Raw genomic sequence first — 27,058 nt, forward strand, 5'->3', positions numbered from 1 at the left:
TTATATTTATACATGATGTATACATTATTTTGAAAGACGAAGACCCTACAGACCCAGGGAGACGACTCCTTCACCTGGACTGAGCTAATGACCTAACTTCTAGGTTGGACTGGGGCCAACATTTTCCTCCCCGTCGTGATCAGGAAAATCTCGTCTCGAAAAAAGTCACTGGTGCCGACTGGAACCAAATCCAGGCCAACTGGAGTGAGAGGCAACCACGCTTACCACTACACCACCGACCCCGACGGTCCATCCTGGCATCGAAAAATAAAACACGCCCCATAAAAATTTTACAGTTCTCAAAACCGACGAAATGATCATCATCGATAGACTAAATCGGTCCCTACAGAATCGGCCTACGACTAGACTGATTAAATTGTGTAAATATGTATTGGAAGAGCCTGCGCATGTGAACTTGGCAGTAGGTTCATTCCGGTTGATCCGGCTGGCCGGATTCATCCACAACGCCGTTTAAATGTACGATTAATCAGGTGATTTCGTCGGTTGCAGTCGGCCGATTTAGACTACCGATTAGTAGGTCGATCCCTGTGTTAAGCTCCCATAAGAGTCGGTGAAACAAACGACCGATTAGTCGGTAGATTTAGTCGGTCGATACAACAGACTGAAACCGACTAAATCGTTGAGAACGTCGGCTCAAATTTCTATGGGGCGGGTAATCGCGCGATTTTCCGAAATTCCCGAGAAAATCTTACTCCTCACTTTTTTCCCCACTGCCCACAATCCCCTATAATAGATTTGTTAAGCTCTTCCTACACTTCCACAGAATGCAATTGGAAACGAACCTCATCCGCCTGACAGTTTAGCAGTAATTTTTCGATAGGGCTTAACATTGCTTTTGGCTGAGGTTACGCTCTGTTCAAAAGTTGTAGCAGAGTTTTTCTGTCACCGACTGACAGTTGTTGTTGTTGGTGTGTTTTCTCGATACGGTGCTGTTTCAAAGGAACAAAATTTCATAAAATTGTAAGATTTTTTTTAACAATTTTCCTTCTTTTTTAAGCAATTTAAGTTACTTTTAGCCCTTCCACGATGCCGGAAGCACCAGCTCGCAACCCTCTGGAGAGTTTCATGAACTCCATTGCCTCTGTCGTCGATGGCCCTGTGACTTGGTTCAGGGGTAAGTTTTATGATTCTTTTAGTTTGGGAAAAATGGGTTTATTTTAATGTAAAAGCTGTTCAATTGCTAGGGAATTGTTTGTACATCTTCTACTAAGAAAACTGCTTCTATTAGTTGGTAGTCCTGTGTTAATTTAGCCTCAGAAAGCTGATTTATTTTATTACATAATTCCTCCTAACCTGCCGGATTCGACACCGCCTGCTTGTTCATAATTTCAAACCAAAACAAACGAGAGAGAGTGGGGCAAAATGGACATTTCTTAATTAAATAAAACATCAAATTATTTTGAACAATCAGCATTTATTACAATTCTTTTGTGTTTTTACAGAATCGGTCGTCGAGCCGAACCGCAAGACCTACCCGTGGTACCACCAGAAGTTCCGCCGTGTTCCGACCATCGACCAGTGCTACACCGACGACGCGGTGTGCTTCTTCGAGGCCAACAACCAGTTCAAGCGGGACAAGTAAGTGCGGGACACATTGTATCTTTTGGCTACATTTTAAATTGCACAACACATGAGACAAAGCAGCGCCACGATGGTGAAAATCGTATCGCGGATGCACGCCTTCTGTCTCCAGCGCAATTCTCCGTACATTCTGGTGCTGCGGTCGGGATTTGCTTTGTTTATCTGCGTCTCTTTTTACGAGCTGATGGCCACAATTTGTTTATTTTGCCGGTTGCTTTTCCTGTTGAAGAAATTAACATGTTTATAAAAATGCAGATTTGCTGTGTGTACAGAAAAAATTCAACACGAAATTGAAGGTGAAATTGTAGAAGGAGAGATTGCAGATCAACACGTTGTAAATACCGGCCGGAAAGTATTGAACCAGAGAGAAATTGTGAATTGTTTACAGCAATACAAGGAATTTTATTATTTGTGTCTGTTTGTATTGATTATTTTACGAGAATTTTTCAAGGATGTGGTCATGGACGGTTATTAATGTCTTTTTTAAAACTTTTTCTTAATTTAAGCTGTCGTTGAAACAACTATTTAGCAGCTGACGAATACTTTGAAAAATTAACTAGCTCAAGAAGCTTTTTAATTTATTTCTTCAAGTCTATGCAATTTTTAGAAGTGATCATTTGGATGTAACAAAATTACACATTTTCCGGGCATTTCAGGACATGATCCCTTAGCCCAAGGATGCCAGATTTGTCTGTGTTTCACAGATATTTGAAATTGTGCCAAACTCTTTTTGCAGTGGACAGATTTTTAAAACTTTTATTAAATTAATTGCAGGCCAAGGGTGAAATGATACCTTTTCGGTTGACACCCGGTGAGGAACATCCTGGAAGGAGCGGAACTACATCCGTAGTGCTGTTAGTTGATCTTGGTCAAAACAGCTGCTCTGGTTCCTTGCAAGTTACCCATTTTCTTACCTCCACGTTGGCTTGGTTTCGTCATCATGATGACAACACGTGACCTTGCTGGTGGCATGTGGAAACGGCTCGTAAACCTTTGACCAGCGAGGGTCAGAGTCGAGACGGCCAAAAGAAAGGGATGCGCAATGTGGGAAGGGAAGATTGTAGACGGTATTGTTTTGATTCACAGCATGTTGAGTTAACTGTTGTGGATGTACCTGATACATCGCAATACGGGGTTTCTCTTCTTTCCCCTTTCAGCTACTATCTATCTTCTATTTCTTTATTATGTATTACTGATTTTCTAATTCGGCTTCTGTTTACTATCCACCATTTTATTTTGATTGCATGATCCTTTGTTTCTCTTATTTTCATATACTAATGCATCTTTTTGTTTTTGTTTTTGTTTGTTTTCATTTTCATGTCGTGTCTGGGCCTACGGTTGGAGAACGATTGCACCACGACAACCACTTCGGAGTGATATTATCACACTGGAGACAACAGCAACAACATCAGAAACCCTGATGTCACTCAGGTTCCCGCAAGTAACTGTATCATCATTTTAAAGTGTTTATATTTTACTAACATCCCTTTCTTTGCAGAGCATGGACTACATTATAAAGCGGCAATGTGGGAAAGGGAAGTAATTTGTGATTGTAGAAGGTATTGTTTTGATTCACAGCATGTTGAACGAACTGTTGTGGATGTACCTAGAACATCGCAACTCGGAGTATCTCTTCTTATTATCTCCAACTACTTTAGTTCTGTTTCACTTATCTTTCAAGTCTCCTCTACTCAATTTGCCAGTTTTAACTGCTATGTGTTTTCCCTAACAAAAACTGATCTCCTTAATATGCGAACGAGGTTAATTCTCGGGTTAATTCCTGTTCATATTTGATGTATTCTTTATTCATTGTCTAATTTAATTATTAATTAAAATATTATTTTAATCGGCTCCTAAAGTTGTCATTAATGCTATCTAAGCTTATATGATATTATTTATCCTTTATCACAAAGCTTTTTTCACAAATTATTGCCTATATTTTTAATCTACTTCATACAGCTTTTACTCTTCTTTCCTTCAACATACAATTATTCTTTCAGTAGCGAACTTTATGTAGTATGCTTTTTCCTTTATTGTCTATTGTTTTAATCTACGCCCTTTTCTTCAAACAAGTAAGGTTTGAGTCCTTACTCAATATATTGAATGATCAAAGTCACACACATAACATTAGATTATTGTACTTTTGATAATTTTTTGAATAACATGCTTAGGTTCAAAACATTGTAACAAAACACCGCGACAGAAGAAATAGCAACAGATTAACACGACTCAACATTAGGCAAGATTTCAGGAGAAAACAATACACTGTAAATAACAATTAGTTTTTGAATTCAAACTAAAAATTAAACAGTTTTTTGCTTTACTGAAAATTGATAGGCACACTATAAATGGTTAGGCGCTTATACTTACATCAAACCCTAAGTAATGTACCACCCCCGGCCGAGTTAAAATGCGTAACCGGAAAAGAAGGTGTGCATGCCTGGCACGAACACTGAAAGCGTGTTCTAGCGTGTTGCTCGTACTGACTCAGAGCAAGGGTAAGATGTAGGTGTAAGGGCAGTGCGTGTTCGTCGGGAACCTGGTGCATAAGATCGGTCAAGGCCCGTTCTTACACTGAAAATTGCGAATTTTATTAAATTAATTTTTTGTTGATATACCAACGGAAATTTATTTCGTTAGTCTTCAAATGCTTAAAAACGCAATTTATGATGGATTTCAATGACTTAAAATTGATATATTTGAATTTTAGATAAATGCACAAATATACACAGACTTTTGAACAGACATTTCGACGCTAACATTTTAAAAAGCATCATGTACAAACCGTGCGTTTTGAGGAAAACGCATTTGAATGTTGAGCATTATTTTTCATTTCCTATTTTAATATAAAAGAAAGAAGATGTTCTAATGATAACAAACGATGATAAACGTTGCTTTTATTGATACTTGATCATCCATATTCAATAAAACATTAAACAAACATAAAACATTAACACAACTTCTTTTGAAATCTCAAACGTCTATACTGCCGTTCTACGCATAATTGTCCCATGTTCAAAAAAGTGCAACTGAGAAAAACGCGATTGAATTTTTTTGACCGATTTCTGTGTTTCTACGCATAATTGTCCCGTGAGTTCCTATTCGCCCTATGTGTCCCTAATCGCCCCAGTTAGCAGTTTATCACCCTTATTTATGATTCTCTTGCTATACAACAGGTAAACAAGACATAATGCTTAGTAAAACTAATGATTCCGTGTAAGAAAATACTTGGTGGGACAATTGGGTCCTAAAATGAAGCTTAGATTGCTGATATTATTGTTTACAGCGATAAAGCTTATTTTTCTGAGTACAATGACCCTTTGTACGACCACAAAGAGTTTAAAATGGATTTTTAAATCAATTTTGAAAAATTATCCTCACGGTCCTTCTTGACAGAAAAGCTCCTACTTGACAGCTCGTTCCAAGGGGACCATAGTTGATCCATCGAAAAAATGTTGTCTTGTCAAAAAAATTTTTGCATAAAAATGAAAAAAAGTGATCAGAAATGGTTTTTAATCGTGTTTTTTACCGTTGTACATAAAAATTGACATAGGGCTTTAGTACCCAATTATGCGTAGAAGTTTAACGATGGGACAAACAGACTTGATGTTGTTTTTAATGAGTTTCCGAACAAAGTGCCAGATTTTATGTGTTTTTCTTAAAGTACACATCAAACTAAACTTAAAAATGTCATAAAGTCAAAATCGTCCAAAACTGACATGGGACAATTATGCGTAGAACGGCAGTATATCACCCTGCTGTCATTGGAGGGCAAGCATTGTTATGATTCGTTTTTCTTCGCCGAATGTACATGGCGCCTTTTGCAAGTGGAGGGGAAGTTTTGTTATGATTCGCTTTTCGTTGGCATGAAGTCTTTTTCATGATGCTTTTTTTTCGTCACGAGGTTCATGTCGTCTTTTATTTGACAGGTTGACAGGGCTATATAAACAGGAAATGCTGATGTCAGAGATTTTGTTTATGTTGCTTTATTTTAAATCATTATTGAACAGACTTTACTGACGTAACTTTTGCTCATTTTTGGTGGAGAGGTAGCTCATTAGGAGTACCGTAAACTGGGGTGACTTTGATAGCCCGTGGTGACATTGATAGAAATTTGATTTGGCCACTAATTTTGATACATCCAATGTAACCGTCACATTTTTGCATATATCTTGACTTTTTTTTGATAAGGTCCTATAAACAAATGTAAACATTGAGTGTATCCCTTTCACACCTTATGTCAAAGTCCATCGGAGTAAGCGGGATACACTCAATGTTTACTTTTGTTTATCGGACCTTATCAAAAAAAAGTCAAGATATGTTCGATAATAAGCTATCCCTTAATGCTTACATACTCAAACTTCTCAAAAATGTTTTGATATTAATTTGACGGGCATTTGAAAAACCTATCAAAGTCACCCCGGGCTATCAAAGTCACCCCAGTTTACGGTACTTTCAGAATATGCAATAACCCAGAAAGTGTCAGAATGTACATGATGCCTTTTGAAATGTTGCCGTCGATTTTACAAAACCATGTGGTATAATGGGGTGGAATCTAGTTATATGGGAAATTTTAAAATGATAAAAATCCAATCAGCAACACATTTGTTGGGTCCCTTTTAGGGTCCCAAAAACCTCCCAAAATTTGGCAGCGATTGCTTAAGCCCACGGTTGGCGTAAAGCGAATGATTTTTTTTATGGAAATTACTATGGAAAAACTTGCGTTTTCTCATTTTTGTACTTACAAAATTCATGTTTTATTATTTGATGGATGTCCTTAACAACTCTCCCAAAAACAGTATGGTGCTCAATTGCGTTCAAGAGAGACATTTTGAAACACACGGAATACTTTTTCCAACACTTTTCCAACACTTGTATGGGAGCGTTTTTTTTTTATTAAGTAACGCTGTTGTGGGGAGGGAAAGGGGGAGGGGTTGTTTTCGAAGGCTGTGTTGTGGTACACATCCATTTTATTTCATAATAAAACTATATTTTTAGAAAAAAAAAAGTAAAGAACTGCTTTGGAACTGGTCACATTTGAAAAAAAAATGCAGAAACATACAGAAATAATTTAATTTTTTTTTTAATAAAAGAATCCATAAACTAACAGCAATTATTCAAACTTATAAGCTGAAATAAAAAGAACTGAATTCAAAAACTCACAGAAATAATATAAATTATTATCTTAAAATAACTGAAAATTCACAGAAATAATGCAAAATTATATTCTGAAAATTAAAAGTTGTTGTTGTTTAGCTGATTTACGTGACTTTAACCTTTATAATGTTATTCATCACTTGAAAATTAAAAGAACTTCTTATGTTTTAAAGAATGCAAAAACCCAAAGAAATAATGAAAATTATTCGCTTCAAAACACTAAGAATGCAAAAACTGACAGAATGTATTGAAAATTATATGATAAAAATTAAAAGAAATGCTCTTGTTTTAAAGAATGCACAAACTCACAGAAATAAAACAAATATATGCTGGAAATTAAAAAAAAATCTATGAATGAAAAAACTAAAAGCTAATAAATCAACATTTTCAGATGTATCAACAATGAAGAGTTGCTTGCTCACTTTTATTTGAGCTATTTATTACTTTGGAACAGTCAAAAACACTTTATAAAAGCTGTAATTCATGATCAAAGTGCTGATAGGCCGATAATAGAAAAAGGCTGAGAAAGGGTATAGTTCCCCAACTTCTCGTCAATATGAGAATAAAATGATAAAAGGCTACAATTCATTATATGCATATCACAATATAGATTCCACAAATACTTTAAGTATTTCTCATTTTGTATTCTGCACAACCCCTATAAATTCCTTGATGGCAGCGGAAGATTAAAATAAACTTTAGAATGTATCGGTAGTTCCTGTGTATTTCCTTTAATAAAATTTGTGTCCATTTTATATAGCTTTGGACGACATTTTGTTAATACGGCGAAACGTCCTATTCGCCGAAATGACCTCCGGCGAAACGACATTCAGCGAAATGTCGCGCACCCTTAGTAATGTGCTCTGGAATGGTTTGAGGTGAAGCCGTTGATCATTTTCTAAGAAAATTGATCATCACTCTAAAATATTCTGTACAAAATTCAATTTAACGAATTTCTGCACCAAAATGAATCAGCATGTGCCGGTTGTTGCCTTCTTGAAGCCACTGAAAGAATTTTTGGTCTTAATCAAATGTGTTTCAAAATTTATATAATTTTGTGGTACAATCATTGACGTCCTAGTTGGTAATCATTGATTAATGACGATTTCCATAACATTGCAAGGAATAGGATAATCTTTACCAAAAGGAATCAGCATGTGTAGGGCACTATTCTTAAAAACTTGTAAAAGGAATTTTTTCAAAATATTGATAGCGACGCAAAATTTATATCTTTGAACGAAAAATCGTGGCAATGATGGAAGTCTTCACGTTAAAATATTAAAAATACCAAGTAGGGGAAATTCTCGTATGTTTGGCAGGTTAAGCTCTCGCTCCTAACTCCATCCAATTTGCTGATTTTCACTATTCAAACAACTAATTTTGCAAAACTTTTTATAGAAACTTGCTTGCTCACTTCTTATTGAGCTGTTTATCATTCGATTTCAGTTGAAAACGCTTTTAATTAGCTTTAATTGAATGTCAAAGTTCTGACCTGCCAACATTAGAGGCACGCTGGAATTAGATGCTGTTCCCCTAGGGGAAATATATCCATTTTAATCACTCTAAGCCGTTCACTTTTGCCGTTTTCCGCTATTAAATCAACATTTTCAGATGTATCAACAATGGAGAGTTGCTTGCTCACTTTTATTTGAGCTATTTATTACTTTGGAACAGTCAAATACACTTTATGAAAGCTGTAATTCATGATCAAAGTGCTGATTGGCCGATAATAGAAATAGGCTGAGAAAGGATATACTTTGTTCAGTTGATAAATATTACGTCACGCTGGTAATCAAGCAACTTTTGCTTACTTAAACAAAGTTACTTATTTAGCATCATTAGGTATCTGAGTAACTTTGAATTTGGGTAAGTTAAGTTGTAAAACAAGAGCATGGCCGTCGTCCCCCAGTGCAACTTTGGATCGATGTTCAATTCTTAATCCTTCCTCAGCAAATGTTTTCAATCAAGCAAGCTTACAAATAATTAAAATCACTCTTATTTTGGGGAATGCAATGTAGGGGAAAACACAAACACACACACACGATTTTACAAAACACATTTATTCACTTCGATCTCGCAAATCACTCCTTGTCGATAAATTTACTTTGCAAGGTTCTTCACCGAATTTTGCGCACCACAATTCTGCACTATTTTTAACGGCTTATAGTTATGCACTGTTTACTAGCGCGGCGCGTCCGATTTGCCCCACCAATAAAACAAAACTGCACTTTACTTCCCTTCTGCGCGCGCGGTGGTACAGCCTCAATCTTGTTGGCGGTGGTGATGCAGCCGATCAAAACACTCGCCCGAGGAGAATTGATCGATCGTTCGCGGCTTGATCCCGCGCCAAGTGCCGCCTATCCCTTGATGCGTCATCACTCATTGCCCTGCCCTTAACTAAAATGCTTAACCTTAATCGTCTCCGACAAATTGTTTAATTAATTAACATTAATGAGGAGCAAATACTGATCAGTTCGTGACTGCTTCAAAAAGCAAATTAAGACAAAGCCTTCTTTTTGAAAAATATCGTTAGCGACACTTGTTCACGATGTTGTTGAGAATGGTGAAGATTTTGATGACGATCAGGTAGAACAGATTACCGGACCCGAGCCGGAAGACGCTCCGCTGGACCGGCAGGCACTTGCTGCGGACTTTGGTGCCATCGGAGGTGTTCTTGCTGTACTTGGTGTACTGCTTTGGGTTGGGTGGATTGGCCATTATTTTCTCTTGGTTAGCTCATGCAGTTTCTGAAAATAAATTGATCCTTTAAATGAAAATTCTTAAAATTCCAGCAAATCTAACCTTTTGAAAAGTCAACTTTCAAATTTTCATTAGGAAAAATAAAACTCTACCAAATTTCAGCAATTTAAAGAAGAAGCAGAAAAATCCCCACCGGTTGCCCCGAATCGGCTGTCCAAATCGAACTGACCACAGATCGGTGGTGGTGGTGGCGATCTTGTCCAACCTCGGAATACATATCGGCCAATCGGCGAAACGAGTTTTTACTCTCAAATCGCGATACATATTTACGTATCGTCCCTTTTAAATGGCGGCTTTTTCCCGCCGCTGCTGGTAGGGATAGTGGGACAAATTGAAATTTTGGGCATACAATTTAAAAAAAAAATATCTATTCTAAATCTAATTTTCCGAAAAAGATTAACACGTTTGTCAATTCCGAATTAGATAGATTCCGAATATTGTCATCATGTTGCCATCTTTATATGATTTTGCACGTATTTTTGAAACAAATTGAAATCAAAGCCACCATTTTGTTTGAATTTTTATGTGTTATCTTAAAGCAAATAGCTTTTCAAATTTCATTTTTTTTAATCTAAATAAGAAAATATTCGAGTTTGTTTTGAGTAAACTGATAAAAAATAAATGAAAAAAAATATGTATTGATCGAATATTGATTTTTCTTAAGATAAAGCCATTATGAGCTTGATTTTTTTGGAATCATTCTTAATTTTTAAAAATAGTGTCTCTCAAATCAATTCAAGCCATCTCCATTTTTTATGCGTAAATTTATGAACTCTCCAATATATTTTTTCGATTTATTTTTAGTTTTACCGTGTTTGAGAGGTCATTTTGGGAAGTTGTTGTACAAATAACTTAACTTTTTTTGTTTCTTTTTTTAAATTATTTATTTTTATTTTTTTACTCTTCTTGTTTTATGTTTTTCTTGTTCCAATTTTTTGTATTTTAATTTGCATTTATTTTGTTTAGGTTGGGGCAAATATTATTTAAAGTTTTGTCGCTCGGCTCTGGCCAAGTTCAAGGAGGAAAACAGAAAAAATCATGCCTGATTTCGAAATTTAAAAACAAAATGTCATGCAAAATGCTTTATACACACAGAAAAAAAAGTTTAATTTTGGATGGTTCCAATTTGGTAGGTTGAATATCACCTCTTTTTTGAGTAATATTACATAACAAATGTGTAAAAATGCAAACCTGATGAAAATTAACCAAAATCTGATTAAAAATCGCCGGTTCCTGTTGCAATATTACACTTTTTGGACACACAATCTACCATCGTTCGCTGATGAATATAACCATCTTTTTTTTCTGTGCATTATTACAGTTATGTTAGCATTAGAAAATTACAGAATATCAATGAATTTAAGAAAATATTTTTCTTTCCTAAACTTTTACGTCTACCAATGATCTTGAGCCCCAAATTTTTTGTTTATGGAATAAAAAGTCTACATTTGATTAAAAATGCACAAATAAGCGTTTACAATGTATACAGTCAGTTTTACAAGTTTTTGAATAAAAAATTCAATTTATGTCAATAATTTAAAATATTTTTTTTAAATAAAACTTGCAATGGCTTTAATTTATGTATGTTTCTGATATTATTTGGCTTATTCTACCACGTCCAATCATTAACATTCTTATTTGTAGTACTTTTTTATATTTCTACGGAGACTTTACAATTTTTTTAACTTGTTTTTCTCATTTTCTGTAATAGAATAACATCATTATTCTGTAAATTGTAAAAAAATGCTTGGTGGCATAGTCTGGGGCATTACAAAAATTCCTGTATACTTATTTTCACATAAAATATAGGAAATGTTGGTGAAACACACAGCAACAGTTAACCCAAAATTGACCCCAGATAAAAATAACATTTTAAAAAAACCTTGGCAAATTCACATAAAACCGGTAAAATTTTCAAACAATTGATTAAAGCTCCAAATTTCCGTCCCGGAAAAAATACAGAATTTCCATAAAAACATATTTCATATTAACCCGCAATTTTCCGGGAAACTCTGGGGATTCCCGAAATTCAAGCAGAAGCAGACATTTTCTTAACTTTTTGAGACCATTTTTTTGGGAATACATTGAAAAAAAATTTAGAAAGAAAGCATAAAATTTCAAATTTGTTGAAAAGTCTGTTTCCAGGGATTTTGTACCCTAGCCCGGTTGAAAAAGCAGACAAACGTCAAAAAACAATTACAAAGCAACGATCATATCTAGAGCGCTCTAGCAGCATCGCGCAACATGCTAAAAACGTCTAAGTCCAATTAAGTTACAACAAGGGAGCAACAATGTTGCAATTCGCGAAAATGTAACATCGAAACAAAGCTCTTCATAAAATAGTTACCATTATTTGCTGGGGCAACAATTTGATTTTGTTTGTTAATGCAACGTTTCGGTGACATTATTGTACCAATGTTGAAACAAAAATAAACTTTCTTCATGTTGAGCGACGAATGTTGCGAATTAGTTGCTGCAATGTTTTCTTGATAAAGCTTACTGTCAATATCGTTTGCCGTGGCATGAACACAACTTTGACTATCGACAGGCAAATAAAATAATAAATAACATTTCAACTATTCATAAAATGTTTCGGCTTATTATGCTGAGGAGAATTTTCCGGATCAATCATAAACTAATTCGTGTGATTTTCCGGGTGACCTTCAAAACTCGGCAGTTGGATACAAAGTCGGCTCTCTGCACACACACGGAAAGCGGGAACTTGGGCTTCTCAAAAAGCTCACCGGTAGCCACTGAGCTTCCCGCCGGTGGGCAGCCTTGTCCATCAGTTTTCCTGGCAAGACTTTTTCCCGGTTCCGACACGGACCCCAGTACGTAATCCACCACCCAACGCAACATCCTCCGTGGGGTGCAGGAGAGCCGAAATCAGCCTAAAGTTGATAGTACCCGCGCCCCGGTTCCTCGTCTCACTTGCCTTTTACAATGGGGAGGGGAACCACCCACCAAGAACCATCCAACATCCAGAAATTTTATTCGACACCTACCATACACAATTCTTTTCAAGTTCTTGTTAAATATTGTTGACTCTCGCCAAAATTATGATTGATTACGAGAACATTTTTTCGTTTGACAGTTCTCTAGACAAATGAAATGTTTGCAAATTTTATGTTTCCACTATGTTACCACAACGTTACACAATTTGGGGTGTTCGATTTGTATGTTCAACTAAGTTGCTACATATCTGAAACGTTGCTGCAACAGGAGTGAAGTTTGACATTTTGCACAAAGAGACATAAGCAGGGACGTACTGAGGGTAAATGATTCAGAAATCTTATCACATTTAATCAATTTTTTTTTAATAGGTTTTATGCTTCATTCATAATAACGATCTGTCAGACCAAGACTGCCAGACCAAAGAGTAAAAAGTAAACAATATTGGTCTTTGATGTAGATGCACAAAAATCAAGAAAATAAAATTTGAAAGAGATTTGTTTTTCAATTCAATAAGGCAGTGCAAATATTTTCCAATGTTTCTGAAATTCCAATGTACAGCACCGCAAAAATTTTATTTTTCGCAAAAAATAAAATTTTCGTCAATACTTTGATATTTTGAAAACAAATGATGGCAAAGCAACTGGACAGGTGTATTAATGCATTTTAAAACACTTTTTTCATTTGAATGATGAAACCATGGCTCTTAATTTCATTGTTTATACTTTTTAATTTTTTTACCCCTCCCTCGACTTTGGTCACAGTCGAGAGACATAAACTTCAAAAAATATTTGCAACGGCCTAACTGGTTTTGGGCTTCAAAACTAAATGTACGCCAGAAAATGACTAAACTGTACGGCGTCCTGTACACCGACAAATAAATATGCAGTTAAGAGCCTTATTCGTCCACTTAAATTTTTGATCGCGTTTTCGGTTTACACCTGAACAGTCTTGAAATTATTTATGCGGATTTGTGATTCCTCTCGTTTCCTTGATATCCAGTAGCTGGTATCTGCCTAACATATCGCGCTAGCTCTAGGTACAATGAATTCTCGCTTACTTTTTCAAAATGTCCTATGTACATAGGAAACCCATGGCGCATTGGTTGTGTGAAAAGTATTCTCCAAACCATTCCTCTAATGGCCTATCTACAATCACTTAGCTTAGAATAGTTAAGTAAAGTAAAAAAGATATGTTACTTAGAAAAGCACGTAACTTACGACCGTCATCTACAATCAACTTAGAAAACTTGCGGTCAACTTACCGTAGATTTAGATTTTTTTCAATCCGTACGTCAAGTTTCAATTATCTAAGAAAAGTGATTGTAAATAGGCCATTAGGCTTGACCATACCAGAAGTTGCCGTTTGATTTTCTCAGACCTGTAGGAGCGTTTACACAAAAAGACGAAATTTCCCATAGTAAATCCCTTGTAAACTTTAACCCTGATGCGCGCAGCCAGTTTACCTGCAAATGCGCTGATATTTGGCAGGAGAGCCCCTTGAACTTTTCAAAATGCGCACCCACCCTTTTGCATGAGCTTTTGTATAAAATTTCACAATAGAATTTTTTGTTTGTATTTAGTTTTGAATTGATACAAACAAATCAAAGGAAATATATAATTTTTTGTTCTTAAATATGGAATTAATATATTTTCCAAAGTAAATTAATTGGTCTTAAACTGGTTGGAATTGTGCAAAATTTATTTTATATTATCGTATATAAATTCATGACAACTATTACAAAAAAATGGTTTTTGTGTTACCTCGTTTTATGTCAAGAAGATTTAATCAATAATCACTGTAGATTTATCAATTAAACTTGTCTTAACTCTCGTTCACAACAATCTATTGTAAATATTTCTATTTGCGTGAGTACAGATGTGAAAATGTATGGTAGACTTGAAATATCTCTCATTCCCAATGAAAACTTCTTCAAGTAAAAAAGTTTAATATAGCCATTGCCGAAGTATAAACAAACAGTCTATCCTGCTCGTTCCTAATGTAAACATCAACTGACGTAAGCATGACAGATTCTTTGTTTAAACTTTGACATCCATATACAACAATGTTTATACCCCCAATTTTAATCAAGATTCCTGAATACACCCCTGTGCATTAGCCTGTCCCATTTTGAGGTCATGTCGAGGAATTTCAGGTGCTCACTTCTTAAATGATAGATTATGATGTTAGGAACAATGTTTTCTTAGACAAGAAAAAATAATAAAATACTTTCTCGCACCCCCTAGTCGATTTACTGAAAAAAGTCACTTTTTTGAACAAATTTTCTAAAATCGCTTGGAATCAATACAAAAACTGTTTCGATCAGGTGTGTATTATCTTCAAACGATAGGTTTTTGTCCATAGATTAAGATGCACTATCAATATTGGACGAAAATTTAAGTTTTTGGACTCTCCCAGGCGGATTTGTGTCGGAAAAATCGCATTTTTTCGAAACTTTTTTCAGAAATGTTCATTTAATTTAGGGTAGCCTATTTTTCCCAGTGAAACCAATACGTGCAGCTTGTAGGAAATTTCATGGCGAACATTTTTCCCTCTGAGAAAATGCAATTTCGACACTCCAGAGCCGAGATATTTGAGTTTTAGTGAGGAAAAAAGTGCCAATTTTCAAAATTTCTCAGAATTCAGAAGCAAGGCCTACTAATTACACGATGTAGCAAGCATATGTCTCAAAGGTCAGGGTATGCTTTTTATAGTAATTTTAGCCGCTGAATCCGAATCTGAAATCAAATTTCGTGCAAACAGTGATGTTTTGGAGCTACACCCTTTTGGAATGTTATTTGCGTGTTTAAGAGGCAGTTTTTGTAAATATTGCTCGGTTTGTTCTAGAGGTCGTATCGAGGTGCTCCGATTTGGATGAAACTTTCAGCGTTTGTTTGTCTATACATGAGATGAACTCATGCCAAATATGAGCCCTCTAAGACAAAGGGAAGTGGGGTAAAACGGGCATTGAAGTTTGAATTTTCCGAGGATTTCGAATATGACAAAAGTGAGACTAAAAAGTGCCGCTATGGATGCCTACAAAGCATAAGCATAAGCATAGGTGCCCACCCGCAGTTGCTACTCCGTTATTGACCAGGACCTCCAGAAGCTACATCCACGAGCCGTGGAAGATGAGTGGGTGCTATCTTTCCTCGCTTCGCAACTTCTCAAAGGCCCCTATCATGCTGATCAATACCGGCGCCGGCCACGACCAGTGGTAGAGTCACGGGGAAGTGGATGGGAATGTTAGTCCGATACTTGAGTGATAGAGACCGCCCAATCGACTGCTTCTCCGACAAAGTATCACATGAGTTTTGAGGGGGTTAGTAGATGGGTATGAGGTCAGGATTCACAAGTGGCAGTGATGTGACCATGAGCATTTTGTTTATCGGTTGAAAAATTTAAATCTTAGGCAGCCGGCTGCGGAAAGATAAATTATTGATTAGTTAGAAAGTTTTTTAAATCGAACGCGTGCCAACCGAGCAGTAGTGCTATGGGCTGGACTTATCAGTATATATTTACTAATTGTACAATTTAGATAACGCGTGCAAATTTCAAAATTAGTAAATAAAAAACGCTTTACTCTTCATAAAATCGATAGTTTGATGAGTTAATACTAGAACTCAAAGTGCCGCTATGGATGCCTACAGGACAATAACTAACGTTGTAAAATGTTTGTTATAGAAAAATCGAAAAACTATGAGAAAAACTGCGATTGGCCAAAAAAGTTATTACCGTAGGCTTATCCAGCTTTTTAAGCGAAAATGGCGTTCGAATGGTGAACGCCCGAAATGTCAAAATCACGCAGTGGTACCAACATCACGAAAAAAGTGTGCCATGGCATGACAGCCGCATTTTTTTTCTAATGTTGGTGCTACTGCGCGATTTTGACATTTCGGACGTTCAACATTCAAACGCCATCTTCGCTTAAAAACCTGGATAGTCCATGAAATTCCCTAACTTGAACTAAAAGAGTATGGGTGTTGGAGGCTGTTGCAAAAATATATTGAGGTTTAAAAAAAAAACAATTTTTAACAGTAATTTGCAAAAGCTATGAGAAAAAGTTAAACCAATCTTGGATGTCTATGGCTCATTTTGAAGTGCTTCAACAAACCGAGCAATATTTACAAAAACTGCCTCTTAAACACGCAAATAACATTCCAAAAGGTTGTAGCTCCAAAAAATCACTGTTTGCACGAAATTTGATTTCAGATTCGGATTCAGCGGCCAAAATTACTATAAAAAAGCATACCTTGACCTTTGAGACATATGCTTGCTACATCGTGTAATTAGTAGGCCTTGCTTCTGAATTCTGGTAAATTTTGAAAATTGGCACTTTTTTCCTCACTAAAACTCAAATATTTCGGCTCTGGAGTGTCGAAATTGCATTTTCTCAGAGGGAAAAATGTTCGCCATGAAATTTCCTACAAGCTGCATGTATTGGTTTCACTGGGAAAAATAGGCTACCCTAAATTAAATGAACATTTCTGAAAAAAGTTTCGAAAAAATGCGATTTTTTCGACACAAATCCGCCTGGGAGAGTCCAAAAACTTAAATTTTCGTCCAATATTGATAGTGCATCTTAATCTATGGACAAAAACCTATCGTTTGAAGATAATACACACCTGATCGAAACAGTTTTTGTATTGATTCCAAGCGATTTTAGAAAATTTGTTCAAAAAAGTGACTTTTTTCAGTAAATCGACTAGGGGGTGCGAGAAAGTATTTTATTATTTTTTCTTGTCTAAGAAAACATTGTTCCTAACATCATAATCTATCATTTAAGAAGTGAGCACCTGAAATTCCTCGACATGACCTCAAAATGGGACAGGCTACTGTGCATACAAAGCGCCATGATGGTTGATTGGAAAAACATATTTTAACAATCAATTTTCAGCTATTTTAACTCATTTTGTGTAACTTTTTGCTACAGAATTGTCATTTTGCCTAGCTAGGATTGAAGCCCAAATAATTTCAGATATTTTAGCCAACTTTTTTTAATTTTGATACTAAAATGGCTCCAGAAAAAACAGCAAATTTTAAAAAGATTAAGAGCGCATGAAAAAATCCTGAGCAGAATGCAATTCTACTCGGTAAACTTGGAATTGCCATGGAAATAACCTTCTATACATTTAAGAAAAACAATTGTTTTTGCTGTCGACAAAAAATGCGACAGGTTTATTTTTCGAGACTTATCCATTTTTGTTTTGTAGCGAAACCAAAGCGGAAACATATTAACTCAGAAATTAATTATATTTTTGTTGCGCTTGAAATCATTTCGGCTGCACGTTTGATGTCAAGCAACCGAAAATTTCACCACCATGGTGACATATTTGCAACATATTTGTTACATTGTTGCAACACCATCGATTTCTCCTACAAAACTTAGCATCGCATAGGAAACGTTGCTGCAACACGTTCACAACTATCTGGCTATTGTTGCCAATCGCGTTGTTGTCGTGCGCTTTTTTTGTCACCAGGAGTGTTGCGTACATGTTGCCTGAGCAATATTGGATTGTTTTGAATTAGTTGCAAATAAGGCTTGGCGACAATAAATGCTGCTTGGGAGGTCAGTGGATGCAAAAACAAAAAATACAAAAATAAAACATATTTTTTCAGTTGTCATTAAATTTTATGTTCAAAGGAAAATTCGAGGGTTTGCTCTGGAAGTATTTCCGAGTTACTTTAATTTTTATTTTATTTTTTTGTTCCCCTCGTCATTTTTCAACCAGCCCAGTTAGCGAGCAGCATTCGGTAACTGGACTACGTTCTCAGCCCAGTTACTGAACAAGTACTGTATTGTTATTTTATGCAATATTAATTTTTGGCTCAGATTTTCTGGAAAAAAAATTGAGGAAGACGAAACCTTCGAATAATATCTGACATTTATCTGAGATCAGGAAACTTTCAACTTTTTTTTGATATATGTCTCCTATGTTTTCAAAACCATTCTTAAATATTTGAATTTGTGTTTTTTCATCATGGAATTTTTTTATGTCGAACTTTTGACATAAACTTTGATAAATAACGGCTTAATGTTATTCAACAAAGAGCTTCTAAACAGAAGCAACATTTTCAAAACATAGTATCAAATTTCAAATTACGCGATTTCTGCATATTTTTTTCAAAAGGTCCTAAGAACAAAGGAAATCCACTGTGAATAGACGGCAAGAAAATTGGCGCTGGAAATGATTTTTTTTAAATTTTTCATTTTGTCAATTGCTGCATAAGATTTGACCAATTTTAATCTAAATCTCAACCACATTCCGATAATCGTCCAGAGCGGTTCGAATCGACACCGGCGCTCGCAGTTTATTTCTGGCCAAAATAATGCAAACATATTTAGTCTATTCGGGGATCGAGATCTATTAACCTATCAGTGTTAGTTTTTGAAGAAAATTTAAATTTAGCTTCATAATATAGCATCAACTAAAAGATTCTACGATGGAAGTTTCTACTTATGCATTCAATTTAATATTTGATCAGAATCAACAGCTGGAGAAATGTACTAATTTTTTTCCACCAATTTTCTTCCAAAATATTGTGCGATGGTGGTTGTGTATTTTTACTGCACCACCACCCCACTTGAATGCGCGTGGAGGAGTTTTATGCTCTTCTTCCTCAGTCCGAACCGAGTGGGTGGATCGCCACATAAACACACAATCAGTCGGAACGAACGCAAAACGATTATTTTATTTGCTGCTGACATCCCCCGTATAGTGGCTCCAATTTGGCTGGCAGGGGGCATCTGGCAAACGAAGCCGACTACGACGACGACGACATCGAAAGGTGTGCAAATTTGGCTACAATTTATTTACTGCTTTTTCAGAACAGACAAAATTGCAGCAAATTATGGTTGAAGGTTTTTGTTGTGTGTGGTGTATCGAAATGCCAATTGGTGTTCATTTTCTGGCCACAGATCAACTTTAGCTCGATTCGATAGAATCATGCTGACAACGAATTGACTAATTTAATTAATTATCAGTGGTATTTGGATTGCAGCCGATCGTCATGTTTACGAGATTCGGTGGCGATTTTGGTAGCAAAAATGAATTGAGTCCTCAACCCTCTACTTTTCGAGAATTTTTATTTTTCCCGTTTTGTTCTTCGAAAAACTTAACTTCTCTTGTTTTATGTTTTTCTTGTTTGGTTTTATGTATTTTAATTTGCATTTATCTTGTTTATTTTATGTTTGTTTTTGGTAGTATTTGGCCTATTCTACCACCTCCTATCATTAGATTTTGCCTATCTAATTTTTTCATGGTTTTACAGTCACTTGATCATTTTTATTGCTTGTTTTCACATTTTCTACTATAGAATGGCACCATTATCATTTAAATTGTAAAAAAAGAAGAAGCACAGTCTGAGACACTATAAAAATTACTGCAAACTTCTTTTTACTTATAATATAGGAAATGTTAGTAAAAAATACAGCCAAAGTTGACCCCTAAAAAATTACATTGGCAAAGAATTTAAGAGTTCTTCTTTCCAATGCTATTTAAAAACCTACAAATTTGTTGAAAAATGGAATTTTGGCGATTTTTTTAATCGAAGCCCGTCTAGAAGCGGGGTTGGGTTGTAGAGGGTTTCGAAAATTTTGAAAATATTCTTAGTCGAAAGAACGAAAAATTTCACGATAGTTTCTATTTTTTACATACATCCCGCCCGTACATACATACATTTACATCCCGCCCGTGTGGATCAATCGGACCGCGCACTGGACTCACAATCCAGAGGTCGACGGTTTGAATCCCGCGGCGGGCGCTCTACAATTCTTTGTGTAAATATGGGTATTCGGCGCCGTCGCTCCGTGCCATACTTTCATACACTTAGGAGCCCAGGGCGGCGAAGTCCTTGTAGATAAAAAGGAAGACACTAGTGGTAAGTACTAGCAATGGTGGCCGACAGCTATAAAGTCAACTTCGTTTTTTTTTTCTATTTTTTACATTGAAAATCGGACCATAGTTGTTGCATAGAGTTATCGTCACTCAAAAAATCAACTCTACGTTGGGTTACCAGCATCGTGCCAGACTGGTAATTCGGTATCACTCGAATTTTGAGCAAGTAATTCATTATTCCGAAATCACTCAGTAATTCCACAGTGAATCAATAAAATACTTAGTTATTTCGCAGTAATTAAAGTTTTTTTTTTCATTAATTCATGAAAAATAAATACAATAATTATTATGTTTTAAACTTTTTAAAATGAAATTAAAAAACACATAACTACATTTTTGTTTTAGGGGAAAAACCAATCAACACCCTAAAAGCACTAGTACTTCAAGCAAAACAAAAATAATGGTAATACTACATCTGAGGTTGGTGACAGATTATTGGTTAAAAAAAGAAATGTAATTTTACATCAAGAACTGGTGAAATTTTCATATTTTGTACATCATTTAGGTAAAATTACTCAAAAAAGATGTAATGTTCAACCATTCAAATTTTCAACCTTCCAAAATTCAACAAGCAAAAAAAAATTACAATCCATCGTATCATTTGAATGAAAAAAAAAAGTGTTATAAAATGAATTTTATACCAGCCCAGTTGTTTTGCAATCATTAGGTTTCAAAATCTCGCGGTACTGTAAATTGTAATTTCACCAAAAGCCTAAATATGCTAAATATGATTTTAAATGCAAGAAAATGTATTTAAAATTGCAGGCCAAGGGTTCATGATACTGATGATACGCGTCGGTTGACACCCAGGCGAGGAACATCCCGGAAGGAGCCCAACTACATCCATAGTGCTGTTTAGACAAAACAGCATGGCTCTGGTTCCTTGCAAGTGTCCTATTTTCTTACCTCCACGTTGGCTTGGTTTAGTCATCATGATGACAAGGTGTAACCTAGCTGGTGGCCTGTGGAAACGACTCGTAAACCTTTGACCGGCGCGTCAATGTGGGAAAGGGAAGTAATTTGTGATTGTAGACGGTATTGTTTTGATTCGCAGTATGTTGAGTCAACTGCTGTTGATGTACCTGAGCATCGCAGGTTTCTCTTCTTTCCATTTCAGCTAACAGCTGTCTTTTTTTTTATTTTGTTTCACTGATTTTCTAAAACGGCTTCTGTTTACTATCCTCCATTTGATTTCGATTTTACATATTTGATTCTCTTAACAAACTGTCTGCTTTCCCTTAATTTGGCAGCTATGTCAATTTTGTTTATCATGTGCCTTTTCTTTATTTATCTATTTGAATTATTTCGCATCTTCCCTGTAAATTGCCCTCAAAACAATCTTAGCTTGTTTGTTACCTCTATTTATTAACTATTGTTAATTTCTTTATCTACTTCATAAATTACTATCTTTCTATAGATTCTTTACATAATATATTTCCTTCACTGTTCATTGTTTTGAAACTTCACCTTTTTCTTAAGCAAGTGAGGTTCGAGCCCTTACTCAATTTATGGAATGATTAGAGGATTAACACAAATATTACTATTGTAGTTTTGAAAAACTTTTCTAAAATGCTTAGGATCAAAATATTGTAACAAAACACCGCGACAAAAGAAATAGCAACAGATAAACACGATTCAACATTAGGCAAGATTTCAGGAGAAAACAATACACAGTAAATAATAATTAATTTTTAAATTCAAACTAAAAATTAAACAGTTTTTTTGCTTTAATGAAAATTGGTAGGCACACTATAAATGGTTAGGCGCTTATACTTACATCAAACCCTACGTAATGTACCACCCCCGGCCGAGTTAAAATGCGTAACCGGAAAAGAAGATGTGCATGCCTGGCACGAACACTCAAAGCGTGTTCTAGCGTGCTGCTCGTACTGACTCAGAGCAAGGGTAAGATGTAGGTGTAAGGGCAGTGCGTGTTCGTCGGGAACCTAGTGCATAAGATCGGTCAAGGCCCGTTCTTACACTGAAAATTGCAAATTGCGAATTGCGAAGTTTTTTGAAAAAAAAATTCAGGCTGATTTTGAAAAGAAAGACGGCATAAACTTTGAAAAATATTTTCAACGGCCTTTCTGGTAATTCCAAGTAATTCTGGTTAATTAAAAGTAATCCTTGACTTATTACAATTAATCCTCATTATTCCATTTAGATTCGTTAGTAATTCTTGATTCTTGAGATTCTTGACGGATTTTCGACCCTTTTAGCGGGTTTTTGTACAGATTATTTCGTATGATACGGATTTGTATAGAATTTGATGACGACAGCAATCATTTTTTTAAATAGCACATTAATTAAATTTTTGATTTTAAAATTATATTTGGGAAGCTTTTCTGGTTTCGCTCTACTAAAGGTTAATCTTTAATTGTTATTTTCAAATACGTTTAAAACAAATTTGCCCAATAAAAAAAAGTTTCGATATTTAACCAGGTTCTAGACAAGTGTTCTAGCTGATCAAAAGCTTGTGAAAATCTGAATTGCTATTTGAGAGAGCGGTTTTATTCGTAAAAGATAAATTGACATTTCGTAAATTGAGTTTATCAAAATATTGAAATACCATAAAAGTTTGACTCCAGCAAATAGAATTTTTTGAAATTTTGTAGGCTGTAAAGTTTTATTTTTTTAGTCAAAAATTTCATTTATTTCATTGTGTTATAAGCAAATTTATATGAGATTTCCTGATCTATATTTTCTGAGGTGGTAGTCCATCCGGTAATGTTTGTTGAGATAATTCGTTTGAGGTTTCAAGACATTCCTCCCCGTGATTATACAAAATCCCGCCTAATGTTTTAAGTATGGCCTGATAAATCATTCATATACGTAAATCTTTTAGCATCAACTCGTGTTACCAGTGTTACGCGGATTTTAATATCTTTCTAAATAATTAAACATAACATTGGTTTTATCTTTCCACAGCCGGCTGCCTAAGATATATACCATTCATATAATGCCATATCAAATAAACGGGAATTTTCTCAACAGCAGCATCCGATTGCTTGCCTTGAGAATAATATATAAACTAGGGAAAATTCTCGTATGTTTGGCAGGTTTTTTTTTCACTATTTAAACAACTAATTTTGCAAAACTTTTTATAGAAACTTGCTTGCTCACTTCTTATTGAGCTATTTATTACTCGATTTCAGTTGAAAACGCATTTTACGAGCTGTAATTGAATGTCAAAGTGCTGATATGGCAACATTAGAGGCACGCTGGAATTAGATGCTGTTCCCCTATCTAATAAAAAATAACGATTATTTGGGTCACATCATCATCTTCTATGTTGAATCCTGGCCATTACCCTTACCCACTAACAAAATCCCAAGTAGAAGTAGTTTTCCGGCACACGCGGGGGTGTGGATATCGTATAGAACCCACCCTGTCCCGTCCCGTTCCTTCGAGATCTACAAACTGACATGGCGGGCGCCGTTGGTGGCCAATGACTGTTACCTATTTGCACACATTCGTGTTTCAGCGACCTTGGTGTTTTATCTTTTCAGCGCATTCATGCATGCTGTTGATAAGGGAAACACCACTAGATCGTTGAAGTGTATGATTGATTGTGCTGATAGCATATAACGGTCCTGTTCAGCAACGGAGAAGGACAACCATGGGTGGTCTCTCATGCTCATGCTCTATATTTTTGAGGTGGTAGTGACTTTTACAGATTAAAAAGCAATACCTACAACTTTGACAAAGACACCTAAACGATCAGAAAATCTGTTCTCAAGTTACAGATTTTTGGATATTTTGATAGCCAGCCAGAATGTTCTTCACAAAGTTTAATCCAAATAAAAAAAATCAATAAAAAATCAGTGCACAAGGTCTTAAATTTTACAGTTTTTTTAAAGGCCCATTTTTTTTTGCTTTTTGAGTGCTTTTGAATCCGCCTTGAGTCAAGGTTATTCTAGAACAACCAAAATCCAAAAAATAAAGTTTTTGTTTATTGGACTTTTCCAAAATAAAAATTCGAGAATTGAAGAATGAAGTCAGCGACCAAAGTGAAATTTTCAAGTGAACGATATTTCCACGCCTTCTTCCTCACCTGCTAGTTCTGTGAGTCCGTTAAAAGAATCTGTCTCATGCGGTTAATGTAACGCAGTAGTACTGGCCGCTTTAATGAGTGTACTAAAATTTGAAGAAAAAAAACTTAAGGGGTATTCTACCCACAAGTTCTTCTAGAATGCTTTTTCGGGCTAGTTCTACTCAAAAATAGTTTTACATTGGGACTACAATTAATGTTTAAACAATTACTGACTTCCTATGAATTGACCGCCAAATACAAATAGATTCATATTTAATTGATCAGCAATCGTTTGTGAACCAAAACCACAAAAATATATACATATTGACTTAGAGAAGGGACGAAAACAACCCAAGCTCGTCACTCACGCCCCCGGACCGTGCTCGTTGCTCCAGCAGCGCCAGATTGATTGATTCGAAATTGACTGACTGTTTATTTGAGCGCGCGGGCATGTGAACTGCGGCGTGTCCATGACTTGACGCTGGTTCCATAAAACGTTTCTTTTTTTCTGTTTTGTCCAACTTTGCCGGGATGTTTAATTTACTCTGTCGAGGTAACCAATTTACACACTACTCTCGTCTGCCTTATTTTCCTCCCCTGTTGGGTTACTTCTGTCTGCACTAGAGATAAGCTTATTTATTTTTGAACTTGATCCGATTCGCCAACCAATTGTAACGTTATTCACTTGAATGGAGTCATCCAAACAAACGATTATTGTCCTAATTGAGTTTCCCGATGGATATCGCTCATGTTAATGCATTTTGAAACTTATTCTACCTTTCAGGATGGTCGACAACGAAATCTTGAACATTCTGCGCCAACGCTTTGAGGACTGCGTCCTGTACGAGCAGCCTGACCACGAGCGCAAGTGCCGTCCCCTGCTGGACCAGTACGAGAAGGCCGCGGAAAACTGGTTCATCAAGTGTGAGTTTGACAAATCATATAAAATTCTACATAGTTTAAACAACCCAAATAAATTTTCTCTAGATGGTGACCTCGGAGGTTACGCCAACGCCAAGACTGCGTACATGAAGCAGAAGCACCGCATGGTCTGGGAGAGACGCCACGGACCGGTCGGTTCCGGAATGAAGCAGGCCGAGGAGGAGCATTAGTTGGGGGGAAAAATGAAGAAGCGAAAAAGAGTGTCGTCCTGCACTGCGCTGCGCTGGCTGGTAGTTGAAACAATTTGGTTATTTCTTATGAAATTGTGTAAATATAAGAACAACTGAAATTGGTGGGTTTATTTCAATTTAAATGTCACAATCCTGAAATCGCTGAAAAAGTGAAAATAATTGTTTCGTCCACCTTTTTTTGCAAAATTTAAATCATAAAAATGGTGATAAGTGAGTATTTTGAGAGAGTCTGTTCTATATCTGTGCTAACTATCAGGATTTTACATTCTTTTTTTTTCAAAAAAGGGTTTTTAGAGTGGAACGAAATATGAACTATTGTGCCTTGAAAAATTATTAGCCCTTACTAATAACATTTCATATATCGACGGTAACATTTCAAAAGGCATCATGTACATTTTGACACTTTCTGAGTTATTGCATACTCTGAAAGTACTCCTAATAAGCTACCTCTCCACCAAAAATGAGCAAAAGTTACTTCAGTAAAGTCTGTTTGATCATGATTGTAAATAAAGTAACATAAACAAAATCTCTGCCATCAGCATTCCCTGTTTATATAGCCCTGTCAACCTGTCAAACAAAAGACTACATGAACCTCGTGACGAAAAAAATTCTACATGAACAAAGCGCCATGTACATTCGGCGAAGAAAAACGCGTCCCCCTCAATGACAGCAGGGTGATATAGACGTTGGTGATTTCAAAAGAAGTTATGTTTGTTTTTCTCAAATAAAATTACGGAAATAATGTTTTATTGAATTTGGATGATCAAGTATCAATAAAAGCAACGTTTTTCATCGTTTGTTATCATTAGAACATCTTATTTTGCTTTTATATTAAAATGGGAATTGAAAATGGATGCTCAACATTCTAATGCGTTTTTCTCAAAACGCATGGTTTGTACATGATGCTTTTTGAAATGTTGGCGTCGATATGTACTCAAATTTTAATAATTTTCAAAGGATTTGAAATTAGGAATTTTTCTAGTACTATTGTACTCAACCCTCTCCGATTTCAATAAAACTTTGTAGACATGTTATAAAAGTAAATCTTTCCCTGTTCCAGAAGGGAACACCCGTGAAGAGTATCGGGGCCGGCATTTACAAAGCGGATTCAGTGACAGTTTATTAATCAACTTAATGTTAACATGTTAAGGTTAATGTTAACATTCCATAGGTTGTCTTCCTAAGGGTCAGTTTGTGTCGATACACTACCTTCCCTTTACTAAATGGAATAGAATCCAGATGGGAAAAGATCACCAGTTGTGTTGGTCCGAGCCGGGATTTGAACCCCGATATAATTATTTTTACCGAAAAGCTCGTCCAATTTCCGCTAAGTTTGTCTTTGACAGCATTTCAATTGGATGTATGGCCTCACAGATATAAGCTTAATTGCTCATAACTGAAAACATGATATTTTTTCAGTATAGTGAAGTGGATGGATATTATAAAAGCTTAGATAAATAATAAAACGAGTTAAATTGAAAATTGGTCGGGTAAACTTTTAATGCATTAAAAGTTTAGCATGA

At 35.7% G+C, this 27,058-nt stretch overlaps 2 protein-coding genes across 2 annotated transcripts in view; both read left to right on the forward strand.

Annotated features, from left to right (window-relative positions):
- The window catches only part of LOC120420604 (proteasome maturation protein), a 308,647-nt gene that overhangs the window by 178,242 nt on the left and 103,347 nt on the right, over positions 1–27,058 (forward strand). The gene's annotated exons all lie outside the window — the stretch shown is intronic.
- LOC120420614 (NADH dehydrogenase [ubiquinone] 1 beta subcomplex subunit 10) lies at positions 829–25,637 on the forward strand. Its single transcript, XM_039583690.2, has 5 exons — positions 829–981; positions 1,038–1,135; positions 1,464–1,599; positions 25,187–25,326; positions 25,390–25,637. Exons 2-5 carry the CDS (start codon positions 1,048–1,050, stop codon positions 25,512–25,514), a joined length of 489 nt encoding a protein of 162 aa, XP_039439624.1. The 5' UTR covers positions 829–981; positions 1,038–1,047; the 3' UTR covers positions 25,515–25,637.

This window comes from Culex pipiens, chromosome 2 (genome assembly GCF_016801865.2).
Source record: "Culex pipiens pallens isolate TS chromosome 2, TS_CPP_V2, whole genome shotgun sequence".
Taxonomy (NCBI): Eukaryota; Metazoa; Arthropoda; class Insecta; order Diptera; family Culicidae; genus Culex; species Culex pipiens.